Raw genomic sequence first — 22,505 nt, 5'->3', positions numbered from 1 at the left:
TGGCTGATAGGATTCTATCAGCCAATCGGAATTAAGGTAAGAAAATTCTGATTGGCTGATGGAATCAGCCAATCAGAATCAAGTTCAATCCGATTGGCTGATCAGCCAATCAGATTGAGCTCGCATTCTATTGGCTGTTCCGATCCTGTCCATGAATAAGGCTGATATTTGCTGAAACGCGTAGGACGTACTTCTATTTTGCTCCAGGTTGCTGGGACAACTTTTTGTATTTTTGTGTTTTACCCCTTTTTATATTTTGCACGGTATTCCAATAAATTTTCAAGTTAAACATACGCCTGGGAGGTTTGCTGGATTTCTTTCTGTATTACTCTTCAGCTCCCGCTTGGATGAAGACTTCAGTTGGATCATGGACATCTTCAGCCCCCCGCTTGGGCTTGGATCAAGACATCGGAGGAGCTCTTCTGGATCGATCGGTGAACCCGGCGTGGTGAAAACAAGGTAGGGAGATCTTCAGGGGCTTAGTGTTAGGTTTATTTAAGGGGGGTTTGGGTTAGATTAGGGGTATGTCGGTGGTGGGTTGTAATGTTGGGGGGGGGTATTGTATGGTTTTTTTTACAGGCAAAAGAGCTGAATTCTTTGGGGCATGCCCCACAAAGGGCCCTTTTCAGGGCTGGTAAGGTAAAAGAGCTTTTCTATTTTAATTTTAGAATAGGGTAGGGCATTTTTTTATTTTGGGGGTCTTTGTTATTTTATTAGGGGGCTTAGAGTAGGTGTAATTAGTTTAAAATTGTTGTAATATTTTTCTAATGTTTGTAAATATTTTTTTATTTTTTGTAACTTAGTTCTTTTTTATTTTTTGTACTTTTAGTTAGTTTATTTCATTGTATTTATTTGTAGGTATTGTATTTAATTAATTTATTGATAGTGTAGTGTTAGGTTTAATTGTAGGTAATTGTAGGTAGTTTATTTAATTTATTTATTGCTAGTGTAGTGTTAGGTTTAATTGTACCTTAGGTTAGGATTTATTTTACAGGTAATTTTGTTATTATTTTAACTAGGTAACTATTAAATAGTTATTAACTATTTAATAGCTATTGTACCTGGTTAAAATAATTACAAAGTTGCCTGTAAAATAAATATAAATCCTAAAATAGCTACAATATAATTATTATTTATATTGTAGCTATATTAGGGTTTATTTTACAGGTAAGTATTTAGCTTTAAATAGGAATAATTTATTTAATAAGAGTTAATTTATTTCGTTAGATTTAAATTATATTTAATTTAGGGGGGTGTTAGTGTTAGGGTTAGACTTAGCTTTAGGGGTTAATACATTTATTAGAGTAGCGGCGAGATCCGGTCGGCAGATTAGGGGTTAATTATTGTAGGTAGGTGGAGGCGACGTTGGGGGCGGCAGATTAGGGGTTAATAAATATAATATAGGGGTCGGCAGTGTTAGGGGCAGCAGATTAGGGGTACATAGGGATAACGTAGGTTGCGGCGGTGTACAGAGCGGCAGATTAGGGGTTAATAATAATATGCAGGGGTCAGCGATAGCGGGGGGCGGCAGATTAGGGGTTAATAAATATAACATAGGGGTCGGCGGTGTTAGGGGCAGCAGATTAGGGGTACATAGGGATAACGTAGGTTGCGGCGGTGTACGGAGCGGCAGATTAGGGGTTAATAATAATATGCAGGGGTCAGAGATAGCGGGGGTGGCAGATTAGGGGTTAATAAGTGTAAGGTTAGGGGTGTTTAGACTCGGGGTACATCTTAGAGTGTTAGGTGCAGACTTAGGAAGTGTTTCCCTATAGGAAACAATGGGGCTGCGTTAGGAGCTTAACGCTGCTTTTTTGCAGGTGTTAGGTTTTTTTTCAGCTCAAACAGCCCCATTGTTTTCTATGGGGGAATCGTGCACGAGCACGTTTTTGAAGCTGGCCGCGTCCGTAAGCAACGCTGGTATTTAGAGTTGCAGTGGCGGTAAATATGCTCTACGCTCCCTTTTTTGGAGCCTAACGCAGCCCTTCTGTGAACTCTAAATACCAGCGGTATTTAAAAGGTGCAGGGGAAAACAAGCCAGCGTAGCTAACGCACCCCTTTGGCCGCAGAACTCTAAATCTAGCCGTAGGTATCTCTTCAACAAAGAATAACATGAGAACTAATTTGATAATAGAAGTCAATCTGAAACATTAAATAATTTTTGGGGGTTTATTGTCCCTTTAAATTTGAAATAAACAGTAGAATATTTTCTGGCAAATGTCAAAGTTAATCCAATTTTTCCTCCCCCAGTATCATGTGACAGCTATCAGCCAATCACAAAATATATATCTATACACAGTGCACTTTTACACATGCTCAGTAGTAGCAGGAGCCTCAGGGAGTGTGCATAAATGAAGAATCTGCATGTTTTGGTAATGGAACTATATTGGAAAGTTTATTTAAATGATATTTTTTATCTGAATCATGAAATTTTAATTTGACTTTAGTGGCCCTTTAATGATCTTTGTGTTTTTGTTTATATATTTTGTTGCACAAAGGTGCCTAATACAAGTCCTGCTAAAAAGAAACAAGTATAAATACTTACATGGTAAAACATTTGTAAATCTGTTCTTTGTTTTATTATCTGGCATTTCAGCTGCATTCTTTGATTGAGTAACACCAACATTTGTAAAGATCTGTACAGAAAAAAAGTAGGAAAAAAAGATGAAAACAATGTTTTTTTTGCCCCCTTAAAATTGCATACAGTTTACTATTTATTGACAAAAGGGCTAAATTACAAGTGGAGTGCTAATTAGCGCTTTCTCTAGAGCGCTAACAGTAAAGCTTTAGAGCTCATCAGGTTGTGCTGGTATTATTATGAGTTGAAAGTAAAAAATGATCGCTCCAGCTCTTACCTGACAAGCGCAAAAAGCTGAACTTACAATATCGTCAATGGAAACACCCTACTTGCGCTAACATAATCATTATGAGATCCCTACGCTAATAACCCCTAAACTGCTACATAGCCAATCGCAAAGTCCCCAATACATTATTAACACCTAAACCACCACATAGCCCACCGCAATGTCCCGACTACACTATTAACCCCTAAACCGCAACACACCCATATCTAAAATTTTCACTACACTATTAACCCCAGCACCCCAAAGCAAAATAACACACTAACACCTAAACCCACTAACCTAACATCCCCTAAGTTAACCCAAAAAAGATTAACCCTACCTTTAAAAAAAATAAAAACCGACAAACTTAAAATAAAAACTTACCTGACAAATTAAAAAAATCTGAAAGGTTGTGTAAAAAGTTTAAGCAGTAAATGCAATTGCATTCTCCCAATTTAATTCCCATTTACTTTAAACTTGTAATATGAGTGCATATTACCGCTCGATGCTTCTCATGCTAACGATAGCACTCCACTTGTAATCTGGCCCAAAATGTTTTCGCTATATTGGGCACAATCCAATATACGGCGTAGTTTGCGGCGCAAGCGAGGGAACCCCGCCGTCCATAGTTTCAGCTCGCAACTCGAGCTATCCAATATACCCCACCGGCAATTGCTAAAGTGCCGTAAGTCGGATAAACTAGCGATGTCCAGAAATCTGCATAAGTACAAATTTCTGGAGTTACCAGTGACTTACTTAGAAACCGCCGGCACCTACAAAAACTGACTAAAGTATTAAATCTCCCGTACTGTCTAACACGCCTCCCAAACATAGCCTGACACGTCTAACCCTCTATTCGCTATCCACCCTCACCTTCCTAATAATAAATGTATTAACCCCTAAACCGCTGCTCCCGGCCCCCGCCGCACCTAATAAAGTTATTAACCCCTAAACTGCCGCTCCCGGACCCCGCCGCCACCTACATTACCTACCCCCTAATGTGAGCTCCTACCCCGCTGCCAGCTATATTAAAATTATTAACCTCTAATCTAATCCCCCTACCCCGCTGCCAGCTATATTAAAATTATTAACCCCTAATCTAATCCCCCTACCCCGCCGCCAGCTATATTAAAAATTGTAACCACTAATTTAATCCCCCTATACCGCCGCCAGCTATATCAAATACATTAACCCCTAATCTAATCCCCCTAAAGTAATCAAATCTTCTACCTGTAACCTGACCCTCCTACACTGCCGCCACCTATATTAAATATATTAACCCCTAATCTAATCCCCCTACACCGCCAACACCTATATTAACTATATTAACCCTAATTATATTAGGGTTAATATAGTTATTATATTATATATAATAACTATACCCTTAAAAAAACCTAACACTAACCTTCAGAAGATCTCCCTACCTTGAGTCGTCTTCATCCAAGCGGCAAAGAAGAGGTCTTCCATCCCAGCGATGTCTTCATCCAAGCGGCAAAGAAGAGGTCTTCCATCCCGGTGATGTCTTCATCCAAGCGGCAAAGAAGAGGTCCTCCATCAGGGCAAGTCTTCCTCCAAGCGGCATCTTTAATCTTCTTTCTTCCAGCTCATTCCGACCTACGACGCGGAACATCCAGGTGGCCCGACGACTGAACGACGAATGAAGTTTCCTTTAAATTACGTCATCCAAGATGGTGTCCCTCGAATTCCGATTGGCTGATAGGATTCTATCAACCAATCGGAATTAAGGTAAGAAAATCTGATTGGCTGATTCAATCAGCCAATCAGATTCAAGTTCAATCCAATTGGCTGATCCAATAATTTATTGATAGTATAGGTGTATTTGTAACTTAGGTTAGGATTTATTTTACAGGTAAATTAGTATTTATTTTAACAAGGTAGCTATTAAATAGTTATTAAATATTTAATAGCTATTGTACCTAGTAATTATATTGTAGCTATCTTAGGGTTTATTTTATAGGTAAGCATTTAGATTTAAATAGGAATAATTTAGTTAATATTATTAAAATTATTTTGATTTATTTTAATAATAATTAAGTTAGGGGTGTTAGAGTTAGATAGGGTTATTATACTTAATATATATATATATATATAATATAATAACTATATTAACTATATTAACCCTAATTATATTAGGATTAATATAGTTAATATAGGTGTTGGCGGTGTAGGGGGATTAGATTAGGGGTTAATATATTTAATATAGGTGGCAGCAGTGTAGGGGGGTCAGGTTACAGGTAAAAGAGCTGATTACTTTAGGGGGATTAGATTAGGGGTTAATGTATTTAATATAGCTGGTGGCGGTGTAGGGGGATTAAATTAGGGATTAATAATTTTAATATAGCTGGCGGCGGGGTAGGGGGATTAGATTAGGGGTTAATAATTTTAATATAGCTGGCAGCGGGGTAGGAGCTCACATTAGGGGGTAGGTAATGTAGGTGACGGCGGTGTAAGGGGCTCACATTAGGGGGTAGGTAATGTAGATGGCGGCGGGGTAGGGGCTCACATTAGGGGGTAGGTAATGTAGATGGTGGTGGTGTAAGGGGCTCACATTAGGGGGTAGGTAATGTAGATGACGGCGGGGTAGGGGCCCACATTAGGGGGTAGGTAATGTAGATGGCGGCGGGGTCCGGGAGCAGCGGTTTAGGGGTTAAATACTTTATTAGGGATTGCGGCGGGGGATCGCGGTTGACAGGTAGATAAACATTGCGCATGCGTTAGGTGTTAGGTTTTATTTTGCAGGCAGTTTAGGGAGTTAAGGGGCTCCAATACACAGCATAAGGCTTACTACGCCTGCAATTTGTTTGCGAGGTGAAAATGGAGTAAGATTTCTCCATTTTTGCCACGTAAGTCCTTACGCTGTATAGTGACGTTACAAAACCTGTAACTATTCAAAGTGACGCAAGCAAAAGTGGACTAGGGTGTTGTCTTTTGCAAGATGACCAGCCTATCGCTTTTGCTTCAAGGGCACTGACCCTTACTGAGCAAAACTATGCACAAATCGAAAAGGAATGTCTGAGTATTGTGTTTGCCTGCCAGTGCTTACATCACTACCTCTACACTACCTCTATGGTCGTGACAAGATCACTGCAGAAACTGACCATAAGCCTCTGATATCTATTTTCAAGAAACCACTTTTGTGTGCACCAAAACATCTACATAGCAAAATTATTGCCTAAATGTTGTCTATAAACCTGGACCTGAAATGTACATTAGTGACACTCTTAGCAGAGCTAGAGCAGCAAGTGGTACACCTGAGTGTGCACAACACACAGTTTGCAATGTTCAACAGGACCTGGATGTCCTGTCGCAAATTAATCATTCTGACTATTTAAACGTCACAGACCAATGATTGCTTCAGATAAGACAGCACACAGAAATTGACGAGAGTTTGCAAGAAATTGACTAGAGTTTGTTGTTCTGAATGGTTGGCCAGATTCAAAGGCAGAGGTGCCATAAATTGTAAGAGAATACTGGACTTTCTGAGACAAAATCAGCATTCAGGATGAAGTACTCTACAAGGGGTCAAGGGTCATCATTTCTAAATCATTAAGATCGGAGATGCTGACGCATATTCATGCCAGTCACATTGGTGGAGAAGCATGCTATAGGCAGACACGAGATACCCTATTTTGACCTAACATGCAAAATGATATTAGAGACTTTGTTAGCTGTTGTTAGGCATGCAATGAATATGCACAGGCACAACAGAAAGAACCCATGATGTCGCATGTGCTGTCTACGCGGCCTTGGCAAATTGTAAGCATGGATTTACTGAATTATGCTGCACAAGATTTTCTACTAATCGTTGATTACTATTCTGACTTTTGGGAGATTGAGCTTCTTCCCGACCTGTCTGATGAACCTCAATCAAGCGTTGTAAAGCACAGTTTGCACATCATTAACAGCCAGGCAGGGTAATCTCAGATAATATACCTCAGTTTGCATGTGAGCGATTCAGACGGTTCACTACAGACTGGGAGTTTGAGCATCTTACCTCTTCCCCGCGGCACCCTCAAGCTAATGGCAAAGTGGAATAAGCTGTAAAGATAGTGAAGAATCTTTACAAGAAGCCCAAGTATGAAGGTAATGACCTGTGGAAAGCCATTCTACATTGGAGGGACACCCCAACTGAAGGCATGGTTTCAAGGAGACTGAAGACTTCATTGCCAGTGGCAAATAAATTACTTGAACCTTGTGTGGTAACAGGGGTACTGGAGAAACTGCGATGGAGGAAACAGATCTCCAAACTGACATACAATGTGTCTGCCATAGACTTACCTGAAATAAGCATTGGAGAGCCAATCTGTATGAAGCCACTCCCTGGTGACAGGACTGGTCGCTGGAGACTGAGTACCTGTGTGTGAGGGTTGCTCCTCGCTCATATCTTGTGGATGTGGAAGGCAGTCTTTACAGCCGCAATTGAGTGGACCTGCGAGTGGCAGAGCATCTCACCACACAAGCCTATAAGCATTCTGCACTTGAGCTTCCCCAGGCTCGCAATGCACCTAGTCCTACTGGGCCACACAAGCAAGGCAGAGACAATACTGCTGTCAAATCAGAAGGATACAATGAGGATGACATAATGCAGCCTTTTATACCAGCAAGTTCTTCCGTGCCAAACACACCAGCCAGGAAAGAGGGTAGCTCCTTATCAACACCTTCTGGAATTGAACAGCTTCCCCCAGGCAAAATCCCTGTAGCCTTGCGGAGCGGTCGAGTTTCAAGACCACCAAATAGACTCAATATGTAGTGTATCTACTAGTAATGCAGTATGTTATGTTTAAGACTGTTCATGATCTGTTTTAGGTAAATTGTTAGCAAATTTTGGATTGAATGTAAAAAGGGGAGATGTTATGTAGTTATTATGCAAATACTGTAACTCTGTTTGTTTATGGTAATATTGCATTGCCTTATACTTACTGTTTCCTGTTCCTACCTCTAACCTGGATATAGTTCTATAGTTCAACATGATTCCTCACACTAACAGCTTGTAGTGTCTTCACTTTTATACATGAAACAGTAGTGCTGTTCATTATGTGCATGGGACGTTTTGCTTGTGTGCATGGGAAGGCAGCACCCTGCTTTGATTTGCAGAAAAACTAAGTTACAGGACTTGCTTTACACCCTTACTAGGGATTATGGGAAAAGATACTTACACTGTATTCTGCACTAAATCCTAAGTTTGAGTCTGCGTGTTGCCTTCTGAAATGGGCCTCAAACCTTTCAGTTCGCATTGGATTTTTTCTGAAATATAAGACCCATAATGACACACCCAAATAAAATGCAAAATTGCCAGAATCAGCTTTTCTTTTTTGTAGTACTTACATTTTCTCTTTCTTTCTATGGGGGTTTAGAAAAAAGATAAAAGAAACATTAACTTAAAATACTAAATGACATCAGACATATATTTGCATTTGTTTTATTCTAAGGAAAACTAAATGTTCAGGCTGCATGTAACATCTATAACTTTAGAAAAATAAACTGAACTTACTTCATTTTTTCAATTGGGATGTCAGTGGATTTTTTTATTTTCCTATTAAAAATGAAGTATAAGAAACATTTGTTTTACATCACATGTTGTATAAGTCTATTTTATTAAACATACACAGACATCTATGATTTAAATGGACAGAGTCCCAAATGAGTACAGCACAGAGGATAGGGTGCACGTAAGGCCAAGGGTACTGCCACAACCCTCCAGCAATAGATAATAGCAAAAATGGTCTCCAGCACTCCAATTTAAAAGGCAATTTTATTTGTTAAAGCAACGTTTCACGGTCACAGACCCTTATTCATGCTTAGTAGACATTAATAACACACAATGGCATTTAAATACCCTTTGCAAGGCGCCAAAATGCACCTTAGGTGGAGTTTTTGCTCCCTCTTGTGGTAACAATTGATATTGCACATAGCCTATATGTAATGAATTCAAACTCATTGTAAACACTCCACACCATTTAAAAACAATCCATATACAAAGTAGATGTTGAAGGTCGTTTTTGTCATTTCAAAATCCAGTGAAATCAGGTGCACACAATCTACGGCCATATGGTCTGCAGATCATTAAAAGTAGTATCTTTAATTAGTAGCTACTTTGCATAGTAAAGTATATTGTTAAAATGCTCCGATGAAAGTTAAATTGCTCATCAGCTATGTATTTTCTAAATTTATGTAATTAAAAAAACACAGCTGTAAGTAAGACTAATGTAGTAACAGGATCACACCAAGCAAAAAATTCATAACAATCAAATGCTGTTCTAATAACAAATAATGGGCTGGATTACAAGTGGCGTGCTAACTTGTGCAGGGACAATAACGGCTAATAGCGTGCGTATTACAAGTTGAAAGAGAGCAATCGCATTTTACACTCGACGGGTTAGAGCAACGAAAAACCTTGCATAAAGGGTAGTGACTTTAAAAATGTGTATGTATATATATGTATATATATATATATATATATGTTTGTGCATATGTATTTATGTATTTTACTGTATATTTACTGTACATAGTTTACATTCCAATGTTTTTCACATACGGGGCAATGTTATTTTTATTGTAAATATATATTCCTATATATATCTGTATATACCTGTATACTGTATCTATTCCTATAGATATATAGGTAAAGATATCTATTTTACATTATATATATATATATATATATATATATATCTATTTTTATATACTGTATATTATATATCTATATTAAAAAATGTTATATGCATAACACGCTTCGGGTTTGCATTTTAGGTCTAATGCGGTATTGGTTAGCGCACATGAAGAATTACTAATCTTAAAGCACGTTCTTGAAATATTAAATATAAAAAATATGAAAAATTATTATTAAAATTATTATCTTTAAAAGTGTCTATATATATTTTACAGTGAGTATAATAATGTTTAATATTTATTATTAATATTTTTAAATATTTTATATTTAATATTTCAAGAATGTGCTTTAAGATTAGTAATTCTTCAAATGCCCTAACCGACACCACGTTGGACCTAAAGCGCAAAACACAAATCACACTACACATATTTTACATTCCTATGTTCTTCACAAAGAAAAATGTAATTTTTATTATTTAATATATATTTCTATATATATCTGATAATGTTAATGTAAAATATATATCTATGCTTATATATTTATATGAATAGATATACAGGTATTGGTATATATATATACTGTATATATATATATATATATATATATATATATATACTGTATATATGTGTGTGTGAAATATTAATAACTCCTGTTGGGTTAGCGCATGAGCCATTAGTGTTAGATTTTTTTTCTTCTGCGCTCTCCATTGAAGTCTAAGAAGAGAATAAGTTAACAAGGTTGTGATAATCAAAGTCCTTTGGTAAGCCAGTGTCGAGTTTTGCTCACGCCCAAACTTTTACTTTCAACTTGTAATATGTGCACTACCCAACGCACACAAAAAAAACTTCTGCCAAAGTTTACGCTCAAGCGAAAGCGCTAAATAGAGCGCCACTTGTAATGTAGCCCAATATATATTAAAATATTACATCATAATCCAAATTAGATATGTTCATTTGTTTTGTTATGAATGCAAATTAGTTGACAAACACAAATACAGTATTCACAATGTCTTCGCAAAAGAATATCCGAATAAATGCACCACGAAATTTAAAGAAAACAAAGAAATACTGACGAAATTTGTCCATAGTCATTTGTTTCCTTTTAATTACCTGAGGGGTTAAAAATACTTACATCTAGTGTGCTGGAGAGTTGCGCTAATCCTGACCCTTCTTCATAGAGCCCCGGGGTTCGCTAATAGGAAGCTTAGCACAGCGGATCCCAGGACCTGCACTAAAGGCTTAAGTTCTTTAGCATAGGCTATGGGATCTGCGGCCCTAAGCTTCCTATTAGTGTGCCCTGCCCTGGGGCTCTATAAAAAAGGGTTGGGTTTAGCACGGCTCTCCAGCGAGCTAAAGGTAAGTATGTGACACTACAGGTAAACTTTTTAACCTGTAGCAAAGGAATATTTACATTAATTTAACTGAAGCAAATGTAAATATTCCACCGACATTCAGTATTTGTTTTGTTTAAACCAAAAAAAAAAAAAAAATACAGAATATAGCAGCTGAATATAATTAATTTTCTGAATATTGGGTCTGAAAGAATTGGTCAAACCAAATGTTTCCCCCTTGCACATATCTAATGCAAATACAACATCTGAGCTGCATTATTATATTGTCCATGTAAATGAAAGTAAATTAAAATATTAAACTGAGTAAATGGAGTTACCTTGTTTTCCACCAAATGAAAAATCCCATCAGACCAATAACAAGAGCGCCAATGATTGATCCCACAACGGCTCCAATAATGACTTCTAATGGAAAATAATAATTAATAGTCTATAACAATGCATGGGCGCAGCAGCTATTCAGCAGATTATAGAAAATTAGTAGTAAAGAGCTAATCTCAGGGGCGACCCCACTAAATTAAAAATATTGTGAACTAAGAAGCAAACAAAGACTAGAGTATATCATGCTATACTAAATGCTTTTCAAGACTAAAAGACTGAAATTAAACTTGATTAACGTAATTAAACTGCATTAAAAAATACTTCTTGGTATCCTTTGTTGAAGAGTAAACTAAGGTGGTCTCCTAGTACTTCAGGAGCATGCACGTGTCTTTAGCACTAGATGAGAGAAGTGTTTGCAACATTGCATAACATTGCTACAAATATTTTTGCAAACACTGTGGGCGAGATTACATATGTGGCGTAAGTTTTAGCGCAACTGCTGAAACCCACGTCGCCCGTAAATTCACCTTGCACATCGGGTGAATCACATAAACTGCGCCGACAGATTATATACTGCCGTAAATTGGATAAACTGGCAAGGTTCAGAAATGTGTGTCGCCAGTGACTTACGCTAGTATATCATAAAAAAAAAAGTTGAAAACAAACATAAAAATCGAAACCCGGCTAAAAAAAATTAAACCGACACGTCTATATCCGCCATCCCCCCCACATTGCAAACTACCTAATAAACCTATAAACCTCTAAACTTCCATCCCACCACATAGCAATAAATAATAAATGTATTAACCTCTAATCTGCCAACTCCCTACATAGCAAATTAACCTAATAAAAGTATTAACCCCTAATCCGCCAATCCCCCACAACACAAACAGCTAAATAACCTATTAACCTATAAACCGCCAGATTACACTATTACCAAAATACACTATTAACCCCTAATTTGCCAACCCCCAACATCGCAAAGTGTTAATCTAATAACTAAGCACCCTCAACTTACACCCCCTAAGTTAACCCCAATTAAAATACACTAACATAAAATAACAAAATACTAGCTACTAGCTACCTTAAAAATGAACTAACATTACCCAAAATAAAAAATACTAACTTTACAGTAAAATAAAAAACCTTAGATTACAAAAAATAACCAACTAACTTAGCCCATTTTTTTTTTATTACTAATCTTATACCCCCTTAAAAACAAAAAGCCACCTCAAAATAAAAAAACACACACTAATCTTACAATAAATTACCAATAGCCTTTAAAATGGCATTTTGTAGGGCATTGTCCTAGGTTTAACAGCTCTTTTTCTAAAAAAAAATACAAATTCCCCCTTAAAATTTCAACCCCCTACCCACCCAACAACCCAAAATAAAAAACACCTAACTAAAAAAAAACGAATCTACCCATTGCCCTTAGAGGGGCATTTGTATGGACATTGCTCTTTTACTGCCCATAAAAATAAAAACAAAACACTAATCTAAACCCCCCCCCCAAAAAAACTAAACAAAAACTGACACTAACCCCAAAGTAGGTACTCACCTTTGACGATGTCTGACAATCAGTCTTCTTCCAGGTGGCAATAGGTCTTCTACCAGACGGCTCCATCTTCACCCATCTCGGACCCTGCTTCTTTCTTCTTTCCTGAGGCGTGGATCGGTTATCGGATGAGCGGATCGGTTTTCGGTGGCAGCGGTCTTCGGCAACCTAGAGGACCTCTTCATGCGATCATCCGCCGCCCACTGAAGATTGAATGCAAGGTACCCCTTTTATATTGGGGTACCTTGCATTCTTATTGGCTGAAAATGTCAAATCAGACAATAGGTTGAGAGCTGCTTACATCCTATTGACTGTTCTAATCAGCCAATAGGATGTAAGCAGCTCTCATCCTATTGGCTGATTTGAGATTTTGCGCCCAACGCCACATATGTAATCTTGCCCACTGCTGCCATCAAGTGCTAAAGACACGTGCACTCTCCTGAGCTCCTATGAGCCCACCTTACTCTTCAACAAATAGATACCAAGAAAAAATTAAGAAAATTGAATAACAGAAGTAAATTGGAAAGTTGTTTAAAATAACATTTTTTATCCTGATCATACAAGTTTAATTTTGACTTTACTATCCCTTTAATCCCCCATTACATTTTGCTGCATTAGACAGAAACACAAAATGTTACCTGTCTTTTGAGGGGTTGGGATTTCCCAAGAGTAAACAGGAATTGATACTAGGCTTGAAGTCATATTGATGTGATCACTTTCATCATATTTAATAGATGTAAAACCTGCTATGCCAATCCTGAGAAAAGACAAAATGAATACAAATTAAGTGAACACATAAAAAAGTAAGTGGACTTATAAATAAGTTTTGCATTATGTAAATGCGCTTTGAGTCTTTAATAAAGTGCCACAAAAAGTGTCATCAGTCTCCCATAGAGACTATGGGGGATATTTATCAAAGCGTCAACTATGTTGCATTCGCAAGCGTCAATACGCTCGGCAAACATTGCGACCGCGGATCTGAATACGATCTCCTTATTTATCAAAAAAGCTGTCAAAAACACGCGCGTCAAGTACAGTGCGAAGAGCATCGGACTGTTGTTAACTAGAAGTCATCGATCTCGCTTCTATTCGGGTTTTTCCAAACTTTATACCATTTCATTACTGTCCATGAAAAAGACATTTAGCACATTATTGTATATAGTGTAAATGTATTTTTTTTTTCTGAGCAGGACTCATTGCGAATAAAGCAAGTAGCAGAATATTTGGGGAATAATTATTATTATTAGAATTCTCTTTAAGATTGGACATACATATTTTATTATGTATACACACACACACACATATATATATATATATATATTTTATATATATATATATATATATATATATATATATATATATATATGTGTGTGTGTGTGTGTGCTATGTCAGAAATCTATTGCAAACATATTTACATGTCCCTAAGTTCCTTTTTTGATTCTAAACAACGTTATCTGTCAATCATATCTCTGTTTATATTTTACCACTATATGTATATATTGTAAATGTATTACTTTTCTGAGCAGGAATAATTGTGAATATAACGTAATCATGGTATCATATGTATTTATTTCTAAACAATGGATATTTTAAAGGGATAGGAAAGTAAACATTTAAAGGGACACTGAACTCAAATTTTTTCTTTCGTGATTCAGATAGAGCATGCAATTTTAAGCAACTTTCTAATTTACTCCAATTATCAAATTTTCTTCATTCTCTTGTTATCTATATTTGAAAAGCAAGAATATAAGTTTAGATGCCGGCCCATTTTTGTTGAACAACCTGGGGTGTCCTTGCTGATTGGACAGCATCAATAAACAAGTACTGTCCATGGTCTGAACCAAAAATTTGCTGGCTCCTTAGCTTAGATGCCTTCTTTTTAAAAAAAAAAAAAAAATAGCAAGAGAACAAACTAAAATTGATAATAGGAGTAATTTAGAAAGTTGCTTAAAATTGCTGCTCTATCTGAATCATGAAAGAAAACATTTGGGTTCAGTGTCCCTTTAAGTTGCAGGATTCAGATAGAGCATGTACTTTTAAAGCACTTTCAATTTCACTTCTAGTTTCAAATGTGCTTTGTTCTCTTGGTATCCATTGTTGGAAAAGAATACACACATATCCTACACTAGTGGGAGCTATCTGATAATAGGTGCCTGAACACATTTGTCTCTTGTGATTGGCTAAGTAGATGTGTTAAGCTAGCTGCCAGTAGTGCAATGATGTTCCTTCAGCAAAGGATAACAAGAGAATAAAGCAAATTTGATAATAGAAGGAAATTGGAAAGTTGTTTAAAATTGTATTTTCTATCCAAATCATAAAATAATATTTTGGGCTTTCCTGTCCCTTTAAGAGCTGGGTAAGGTTTCTCTCTGCACCTGTCTAACCCCTCCTGATTGCAATCTATTTTTTAAAAAACCACCCCTTCACAGGTGTTATAAAATGAGCTGGCATATAAGATGACATTTATTGAAAACGAAATTCAAGACAAGGAAGAAATACACTGAGAATACCATGCCAGTAAAGACGTGATTTTAATGTCTGCTGTATTTGAATCATGACAGTTTAAAGTTAGGTGGGCTATCCCTTTGAGCTATCAGCTTAAGATTCTATTGAATAAAACATCAATTCGAATTTTAAAATCCTTGTCTAAAATATTACACTGTGTGTCCTAATGTCAGCATCAATGTTTATCTTTAATACTAATTTCACATACACATACTTTATAATACACAATGTAACAAATGGCACTTACAAGTTCTGATGAGTGATCAATAACACAAGTATCAAGCAATTTGATTAGTTAGTGATAGTTTATAATGTATATTTGAATCAGATTGGCTGATGTCATAAATCATGTGATTATGCATATTCCAATCAATAGTGGTGGAAAAATTCACTAGTGTGTGGGTTATTTAGGAGTTTGCATCATAATTGGTGCAAAAAGTGTTGCATCAAATATGGCGCAAAGTGGAGAGTGTGACTTGTATTACATGGCTTAAACATGGTGCACATAGATTTTTCCAAAAAAATAAAAAGGAAGTTAGCTATATTATGTTGTGTATTTATTTCATTTTTATCTCTATATCTATTAGTGCGACAAGTTTGGGGCAAAACTTTTTAACATATTTGTAGAAATAATATTGTCCCCTTGCTTTGTAATGAGAGACAAAGTTGTAGCATAATCCATAAGTAGTAATATATTTTTCATTTTTATCACTATATCTACTAGTGCACCAAATGTGGAGCAATAATATTGTTTGATTTAGAAAGGTTATAGAAATGTAATAAAGTTTTTCTAATTTACTTTTATTATGTTATATACTTCATTCTCTTGCAGCATCGAACATAAACTTTCTGTGTTTTCCAACTCCCATTGAGTTCTATGGCATCCGCGACCTGAAGGGTGGCGGATTGAAAAACAGGTACGCTGAGTCAGAAAAGACGCGAGCGTAACTGTAGAAATTTTGATAACTTCGTGACAGCTTCAAATAGTGTCTAATAGGAGGGCGAGTGAACACGATTCTGCTCGAATTCCATGGGTTTTCAACTCGCATCATTGTGGGATCATATGTTACGTCACAAATTTTAACATTTGCCGATCTTAACGCTTTGATAACTACGGCAGGAAAATCTTGTGACAATTACTACACTGAATTCCAGCGTATTTTCAGTTGACACTTTGATAAATAGGGCTCTAAGGGGCAACCTGCTTTTAATGTCTTAACCCTTTCTGTTCCTTTAAATGTTAAATTGGTGCGGCCGGCGGGTGTTATTTAATTTTTGCACCAATTTTTTTTTAATTTCACAGCTATTATAAACAAATGCGGAGTACAACAAAACAATTATAGGGATCAAATGTGTAGAGGGCCCTGCCAAGAGTTGCACTGTTGTTTTTCAGCTCTTAAGAAGGTGATCTACAAACAGCTGGACTCTTAGGCTTACATGCTAAGGGGGTTCAGGGGATAGCAATGGAGGAGAGGAACTGGTATAAAGAAACGTTAGCATAGGTTGTATGCATCCTTGAACAGTAGAGTCTTTAGGGAGTGCTTGAAGCTTTCAAAACTAGGGGAGAGTCTTGTGGAGCGAGGCAGAGAGTTCCACAAGATGGGAGACTGAAGAAGTCCTTTAAATGGGAGTGTGATGAGGTAATGAGAGAGGAGGAGAGTAGGAGGTCATGTGCAGAGCGAAGGGGAAGGGAGGGAGAGTATCTGCAGACAAGGTCTGAGATATAGAGGGGAGCAGTGCAGTTGAGGGCTTTGTATGTCAGAGTGAGAAGTTTGTGTTTGATCCTAGAGGCAAGAGGAAGCCAGTGAAGGGATTGGCAGAGAGGTGCAGCAGATGAAGAGTGACGTGTAAGGAAGATGAGCCTGGCAGAGGCATTCATTATGGTTTGTAAAGAAGCTAGGCGGCAGGTGGGGAGACCAGAGAGGACAAAGTTGCAGTAATCGAGGTGGGAAAGGATGAGAGAGTGGATTAAATTCTTAGTTGTGTCTTGTGTAAGGAAGTCTCTAATTTTAGAGATGTTTTTGAGGTGGAAGTGGCAGGCTTTAGTCAAGGACTGAATGTGAGTAGTGAAAGAAAGATCTGAGTCAAATGTGACCCTGAGACATCGGGCATGCGGGGTAGGGGTAATGATGGAGTTGTCGACAGTTATAGAGAGATTGGGGGTGGAGAGTTTAGAAGAAGGGGGGAAAATAAGGAGCTCAGTTTTGGAGAGATTTAGCTTGAGGTAGTGTGAGGACATCCAGTTAGAGATGAGAGAGAGACAGTTAGTGACACGGGTTAGCAAGGAAGGAGATTGGTCTGGTGCAGAGAAGTAGATATGGGTGTCGTCGGCATACAAATGATATTGGAAACCGTGGGACTTTATTAGGGAACCTAGTGATGACGTGTAGATTAAGAAGAGAAGGGGACAGAGGACAGAGCCTTGTGGTACTCTGATAGAAAGTGGTGACAGGGCAGAGAAGGCCCCAGAGAAGGCTACACTAAAGATATGGTTTGACAGGTAGGAAGAGAGCCACAAGAGGGCTGTGTCACAGATGCCGAAAGGATTGAAGGGTTTGGAGAAAAAGAGGGTGCTCAACAGTATCAAAGGCTGCAGACAGATCAAGGAGGATAAGCAGAGAGAAGTGGCCTTTTGATTTTGCTGTAAGTAGGTCATTGGTAACCTTAACAATTGCTGTCTCTGTGGAGTGATGGGGACGAAATCCAGATTGAAGTGGGTCAAGGAGGGAGTTTAATGTAAGGAAGTGGGATAGGTGTGCATATACTAGGTTTTTGAGAACCTTTGAGGCAAGAGGGAGGAGGGAAATAGGGCGGTAGTTGGATGGGGGGGTAGGATCAAGGGAAGTTTTTTTGAGGATAGGTGTGACCAGTACATGTTTCAGAGATGAGGGAAATATACTGGTGCTGAGGGAGAGGTTGAAAAGGTGTGTAAGTATAGGGGTAAGGGTAGCAGAGAGGGAGGGGAGTAGCTGTGAGGGGATGGGGTCAAGGGGGGCAGGTAGTGAGGTGAGAGCGCAGAATAAGTGCTCAGTAACAGGGGAGAATGAGCTAAGTTTAAGGTTATGTGCGTTGTGGTTAATTGAGAGCATTTGAGGGGGTGAGAGAATGGAATTATGTTGAGAGCTGATTTAGTTTCTGACCGAGTTGATTTTGTTAATGAAGTGGCTGGCAAAGTCTTGAGCTGACAGATAAGTTGTATTAGGAGGTGGGGGAGGGCAGAGAAGAGTATTGAAAGTGGAGAACAGATGTTTTGGGTTTGAAGAAAGATTAGAGATAAGAGTAGATAAGTAGTGTGCTTATGGAAATTAAGTGCAGAACAGTAGGAGTTCAAGATGAATTTGTAATGAAGAAAATCAGCTGAACTCCGAGATTTTCTCCAATGCCGTTCAGCAGTACGGGAACATCTGCGTAGGTACCGTGTCAGAGGAGTATGCCAAGGCTGAGGATGAGTGTGTGATTTCCGAGCTAAGGTAAGAGGGGCCAGATTGTCAAGGACGGATGTAAGGGTGGAATTATAGTGGCAGATAGGTTGGTCAGGTGCAGGAAAAGGAGGAGAAGGATGAGAGGAGAGGTTCGAGGGAATTAGCAAGCTGTTGCTGATCTAATGACATAATGCTTCTGTGAAGTTTGGTGTGAGGAGTAGAAGGAGGGAGAGTTGTAGGGAGGGATGATATGTTGCAAGTAAAGAGATGGTGGTCAGAAAGAGGAAAGGGGGGGGTTGTAAAGTTTGAGAGAGTGCATCGATAGCTAAAGATCAGGTAAAGGGAGTGACCGTCTGTGTGAGTGGGAGAATCAGTCCATTGTGACAAACTGAAAGAGGAAGTGAGTTGCAGAAGTTGTTTTGCAGATGAGGCAGTGGGATTGTCAAGATGGATGTTGAATTTGCCAAGAATAAGGGCAGGGGTGTCTGAGGAAAGGAAATAAGGTAGCCAGGCAGCCAAGTGATCTAGAAATTGAGTTGAGGAGCCAGTCGGTCGGTATATGACTGCAACACGTATAGAGAGAGGAGAGAATAAGCAAATCATGTGGGTTTCAAATCAGGAAAATGTGAGGGAAGAGATGGGTTGTATTTGTTGAAAGGTGCAACGAGAGGAAAGTAAAATACCTACACCACCTCCTTGTCTATTACCAGAACTAGGAGTGTGGCGGAAGTGGAGACCCCCATGTGACAGAGCAGCAGTGGATGCTGTGTCTAGGGGAGAGAGCCAGGTTTCTGTTAGGGCCAGAAGGTTGAGGGAGCGAGAGATAAAGAGGTCATGTATAGAAGTGAGCTTGTTGCAAAGAGAGCGAGAGTTCCAGAGTCCACAAGTGAAAGGGGTAGTGGCTTTTGATGCAAGAGGAATGTGAGTAAGGTTGGCTGAGTTTTGTTTTCTGAGTCTATGGGACGGTACACATGGATGTGCACGGCTAGGCAGTTGTTGGGGACCAGGATTAGGGGAGATGTCACCAGCAGTTAGTAAAAGCCAATGGGAGAGTGACATGATATGAGATACAGATTTGCAGTAATGAGACTGCTTTTGAGACAAGGTGCAGGAGGGAGAGAGAGTGTTTAGGAATAGATAAAGTTCATGAGTACAAAAATAAGGTGAGTTTAAGATAGATGGGCTAATGAACAGTGCAGGTGCAGAGTGAGGAGTAATTGAATAATGTAGTTTGTTATAGAGACAAGAGGCAGCAAACAGGAATATGACTATATTGTGCATTTTTACAAGAGTAGGAACCAATTAAACACATAAGACACAGTATTACAGTAGCAATTGCATAAGGAAACAATGAGGTACATAAAACATAATATTACAGAAGTACTTGCCTTGTGCCTTGCCCCTTGCCCAATCCTTGTTTAATCCTTGTATAATTCTATTGTTAATGCCTCACTTATAAAATGTTCACTTTAAAAATGTGAACATATGTTGTTGTAGCAATGCACAGCCCAAGCTGATGTTAAAATATATAGGCAGGGAAGTCAGCTGTGTCCACTAAATTACTTGATTGATAAAATCAGAGACAAATGAAGGGCCAATTTGAAAGATTCTGGTCTGGTCAGGTTGAGTTAAGTAAACAGACAATAACATTTGGAGGAGGTTAATGGCATTAGACAGCTATACATTTTAGAATAATAGCAAGTATTGATAAGGATTGAACATCACATGGCAATTAACAAAACATGAGAAGTAAGACATTGGATAACAGTACAACAACGGTTGCCACCTGTCCCTTAAAATACAGAGCACTTATAAGTTACACATGCTGCAGGGTGTGCAGGGAGGAATATGAATAGTGCTGTCCAGAAACACAATAAATGTTTCTCCCTGCACACCCTGAAACATGTGTAACTCATAAGTGTCCAGGAAAACATGGCTGAGGTGGCAACACTAAGTACAACACATGTAGGACTAAATTAACAACCTAAAATCATTTGCTCTATATAAATATACACATACCAAAGGAGAGTTACAGGAGCGTAAAAAACACCAGAGTGCAGTGAATAGTTTGCAGATTGAGAGGACTCTATTCACGTACCATAAGAGAGTTACAGGAGAGGAAAAAACACCAGAGTGCAGTGAATAGTTTGCAGATTGAGAGGACTCTATTCACGTACCAAAAGTGAGTTACAGGAGAGAAAAAAACACCAGAGTGCAGTGAATAGTTTGCAGAATGACAGGGACTCTATTCACGTACCAAAAGAGAGTTACAGGAGAGGAAACAAACACCAGAGTGCAGTGAATACTTTGCAGATTGACAGGGACTCTATTCACGTACCAAAAGAAAGTTACAGGGGAGGAAAAAACACCAGAGTGCAGTGAAAAGTTTGAAGATTGACAGGAACTCTATTCACGTACCAAAAGAGAGTTACAGGAAAGAAAAACACACCAGAGTGCAGTGAATACTTTGCATATTGACAGGGACTCTATTCACGTACCAAAAGAGAGTTACAGGGGAGGAAAAAACATCAGAGTGTAGTGAATAGTTTGCAGATTGAGAGGACTCTATTCACGTACCAAAAGAGAGTTACAGGAGATGAAAAAACACCAGAGTGCAGTGAATACTTTGCAGAATGACAGGGACTCTATTCATGTACCAAAAGAAAGTTACAGGAGAGTAAAAAACACCAGAGTGCAGTGAATACTTTGCAGATTGACAGGGACTCTATTCACATACCAAAAGAGAGTTACAGGAGAGGATAAAATACCAGAGTGCAGTGAATACTTTGCAGATTGACAGGGACTCTATGCACGTACCAAAAGAGAGTTACAGGAGAGGAAAACACACCAGAGTGCAGTGAATACTTTGCAGATTGACAGGGACTCTATTCAGCTAAATAGCAAGTCACTGCTAGATGTCGCTATTTAGCTGTTAAATTCAAAAGCTGCAAAGTCGGAATATATCTGACATTTGAGCGCATGCGCTAAAACCCTTTGTTGGATATATTCTGACAAAGGACCACAAAGGGTTAAACATTGAAATAAAGATTGTTTTCCATGTGTGGCCACTTCCTTGGTAGCCTGCAGTTGCAATTTGTTAAATTGTACTGTCTGAGCTATATTTTTAAGGGATTGGTGCTTTTGTGTAATTTACAGCATTGTGGGTCAGGAGGATGGAGAGCTGTGTGTTGTGATAGACCAGCAATTTCTGAATCAGCAAGTTTCTTTGTGTTGGTCAATGGTCATTATATCCAGTGACTATGACTTGTTAACATGGTTAATATCTATTATTGGTAATATGCGATAAAACCTAATTATGTCAATTGCAATCTAGTGGGGAAATGACAATTTAAATGAAAATGGATTATATATATATGTGTTGAACTATAAACTGAAGATGTCACATCATCAGTCATTTAGAGATAAAATATGGAAGCAACAAGGAACCTGCACAATCCTTGTTAGTAAAAACAAAAAAAAAAACTCAATTTATTCTTTAAGCTATTAAAAAAATAAAATAAACAGATGCGCTAGAAAATCAGATTCTGTATATTTACCGGTATGATGTCACTGGTTCCAAAGGTCCATTATAATATCCGTGTGTTTTATTACCATTCCCAATTTGTACAGTTAGAAGATTGTCTCTATTTGACCATTTTGTCTGTGAATTGGGTACTTTGATATAAGTAACATATGTTTGAGTTGTTTTCGATTTGAAATCATCATATGTGTAAGTCAATTGGTCTGCCTGCGGCCTTTCAGCTGAAAATAATTTTACAGAAAATAAATAAACAAAACTTTGAAAAGTATGTAAAAAAAGCAAATTTCTTTGTCCAAAATATATATAAAAAAAAATTATAGTTTACAAGCGGAGCCC

General features: G+C 38.1%; 1 protein-coding gene across 1 annotated transcript in view; it reads right to left on the bottom strand.

Annotated features, from left to right (window-relative positions):
- The window catches only part of LOC128636319 (receptor-type tyrosine-protein phosphatase beta), a 390,099-nt gene that overhangs the window by 52,884 nt on the left and 314,710 nt on the right, over window positions 1-22,505 (bottom strand). Inside the window, exons 38-43 of the mRNA XM_053689349.1 lie at window positions 22,186-22,390; window positions 13,340-13,458; window positions 11,143-11,227; window positions 8,356-8,397; window positions 8,021-8,171; window positions 2,546-2,636 (exon numbers count right to left, since the gene is read on the bottom strand). Coding sequence (XP_053545324.1) covers window positions 2,546-2,636; window positions 8,021-8,171; window positions 8,356-8,397; window positions 11,143-11,227; window positions 13,340-13,458; window positions 22,186-22,390 — 693 coding nt within the window. The remainder of the gene's footprint in view (window positions 1-2,545; window positions 2,637-8,020; window positions 8,172-8,355; window positions 8,398-11,142; window positions 11,228-13,339; window positions 13,459-22,185; window positions 22,391-22,505) is intronic.

Source organism: Bombina bombina, chromosome 7, assembly GCF_027579735.1.
Source record: "Bombina bombina isolate aBomBom1 chromosome 7, aBomBom1.pri, whole genome shotgun sequence".
Taxonomy (NCBI): domain Eukaryota; kingdom Metazoa; phylum Chordata; class Amphibia; order Anura; family Bombinatoridae; genus Bombina; species Bombina bombina.
The sequence above is the reverse complement of the archived record's forward strand: the minus strand, read 5'-3'. Positions and strand labels throughout refer to the sequence as shown.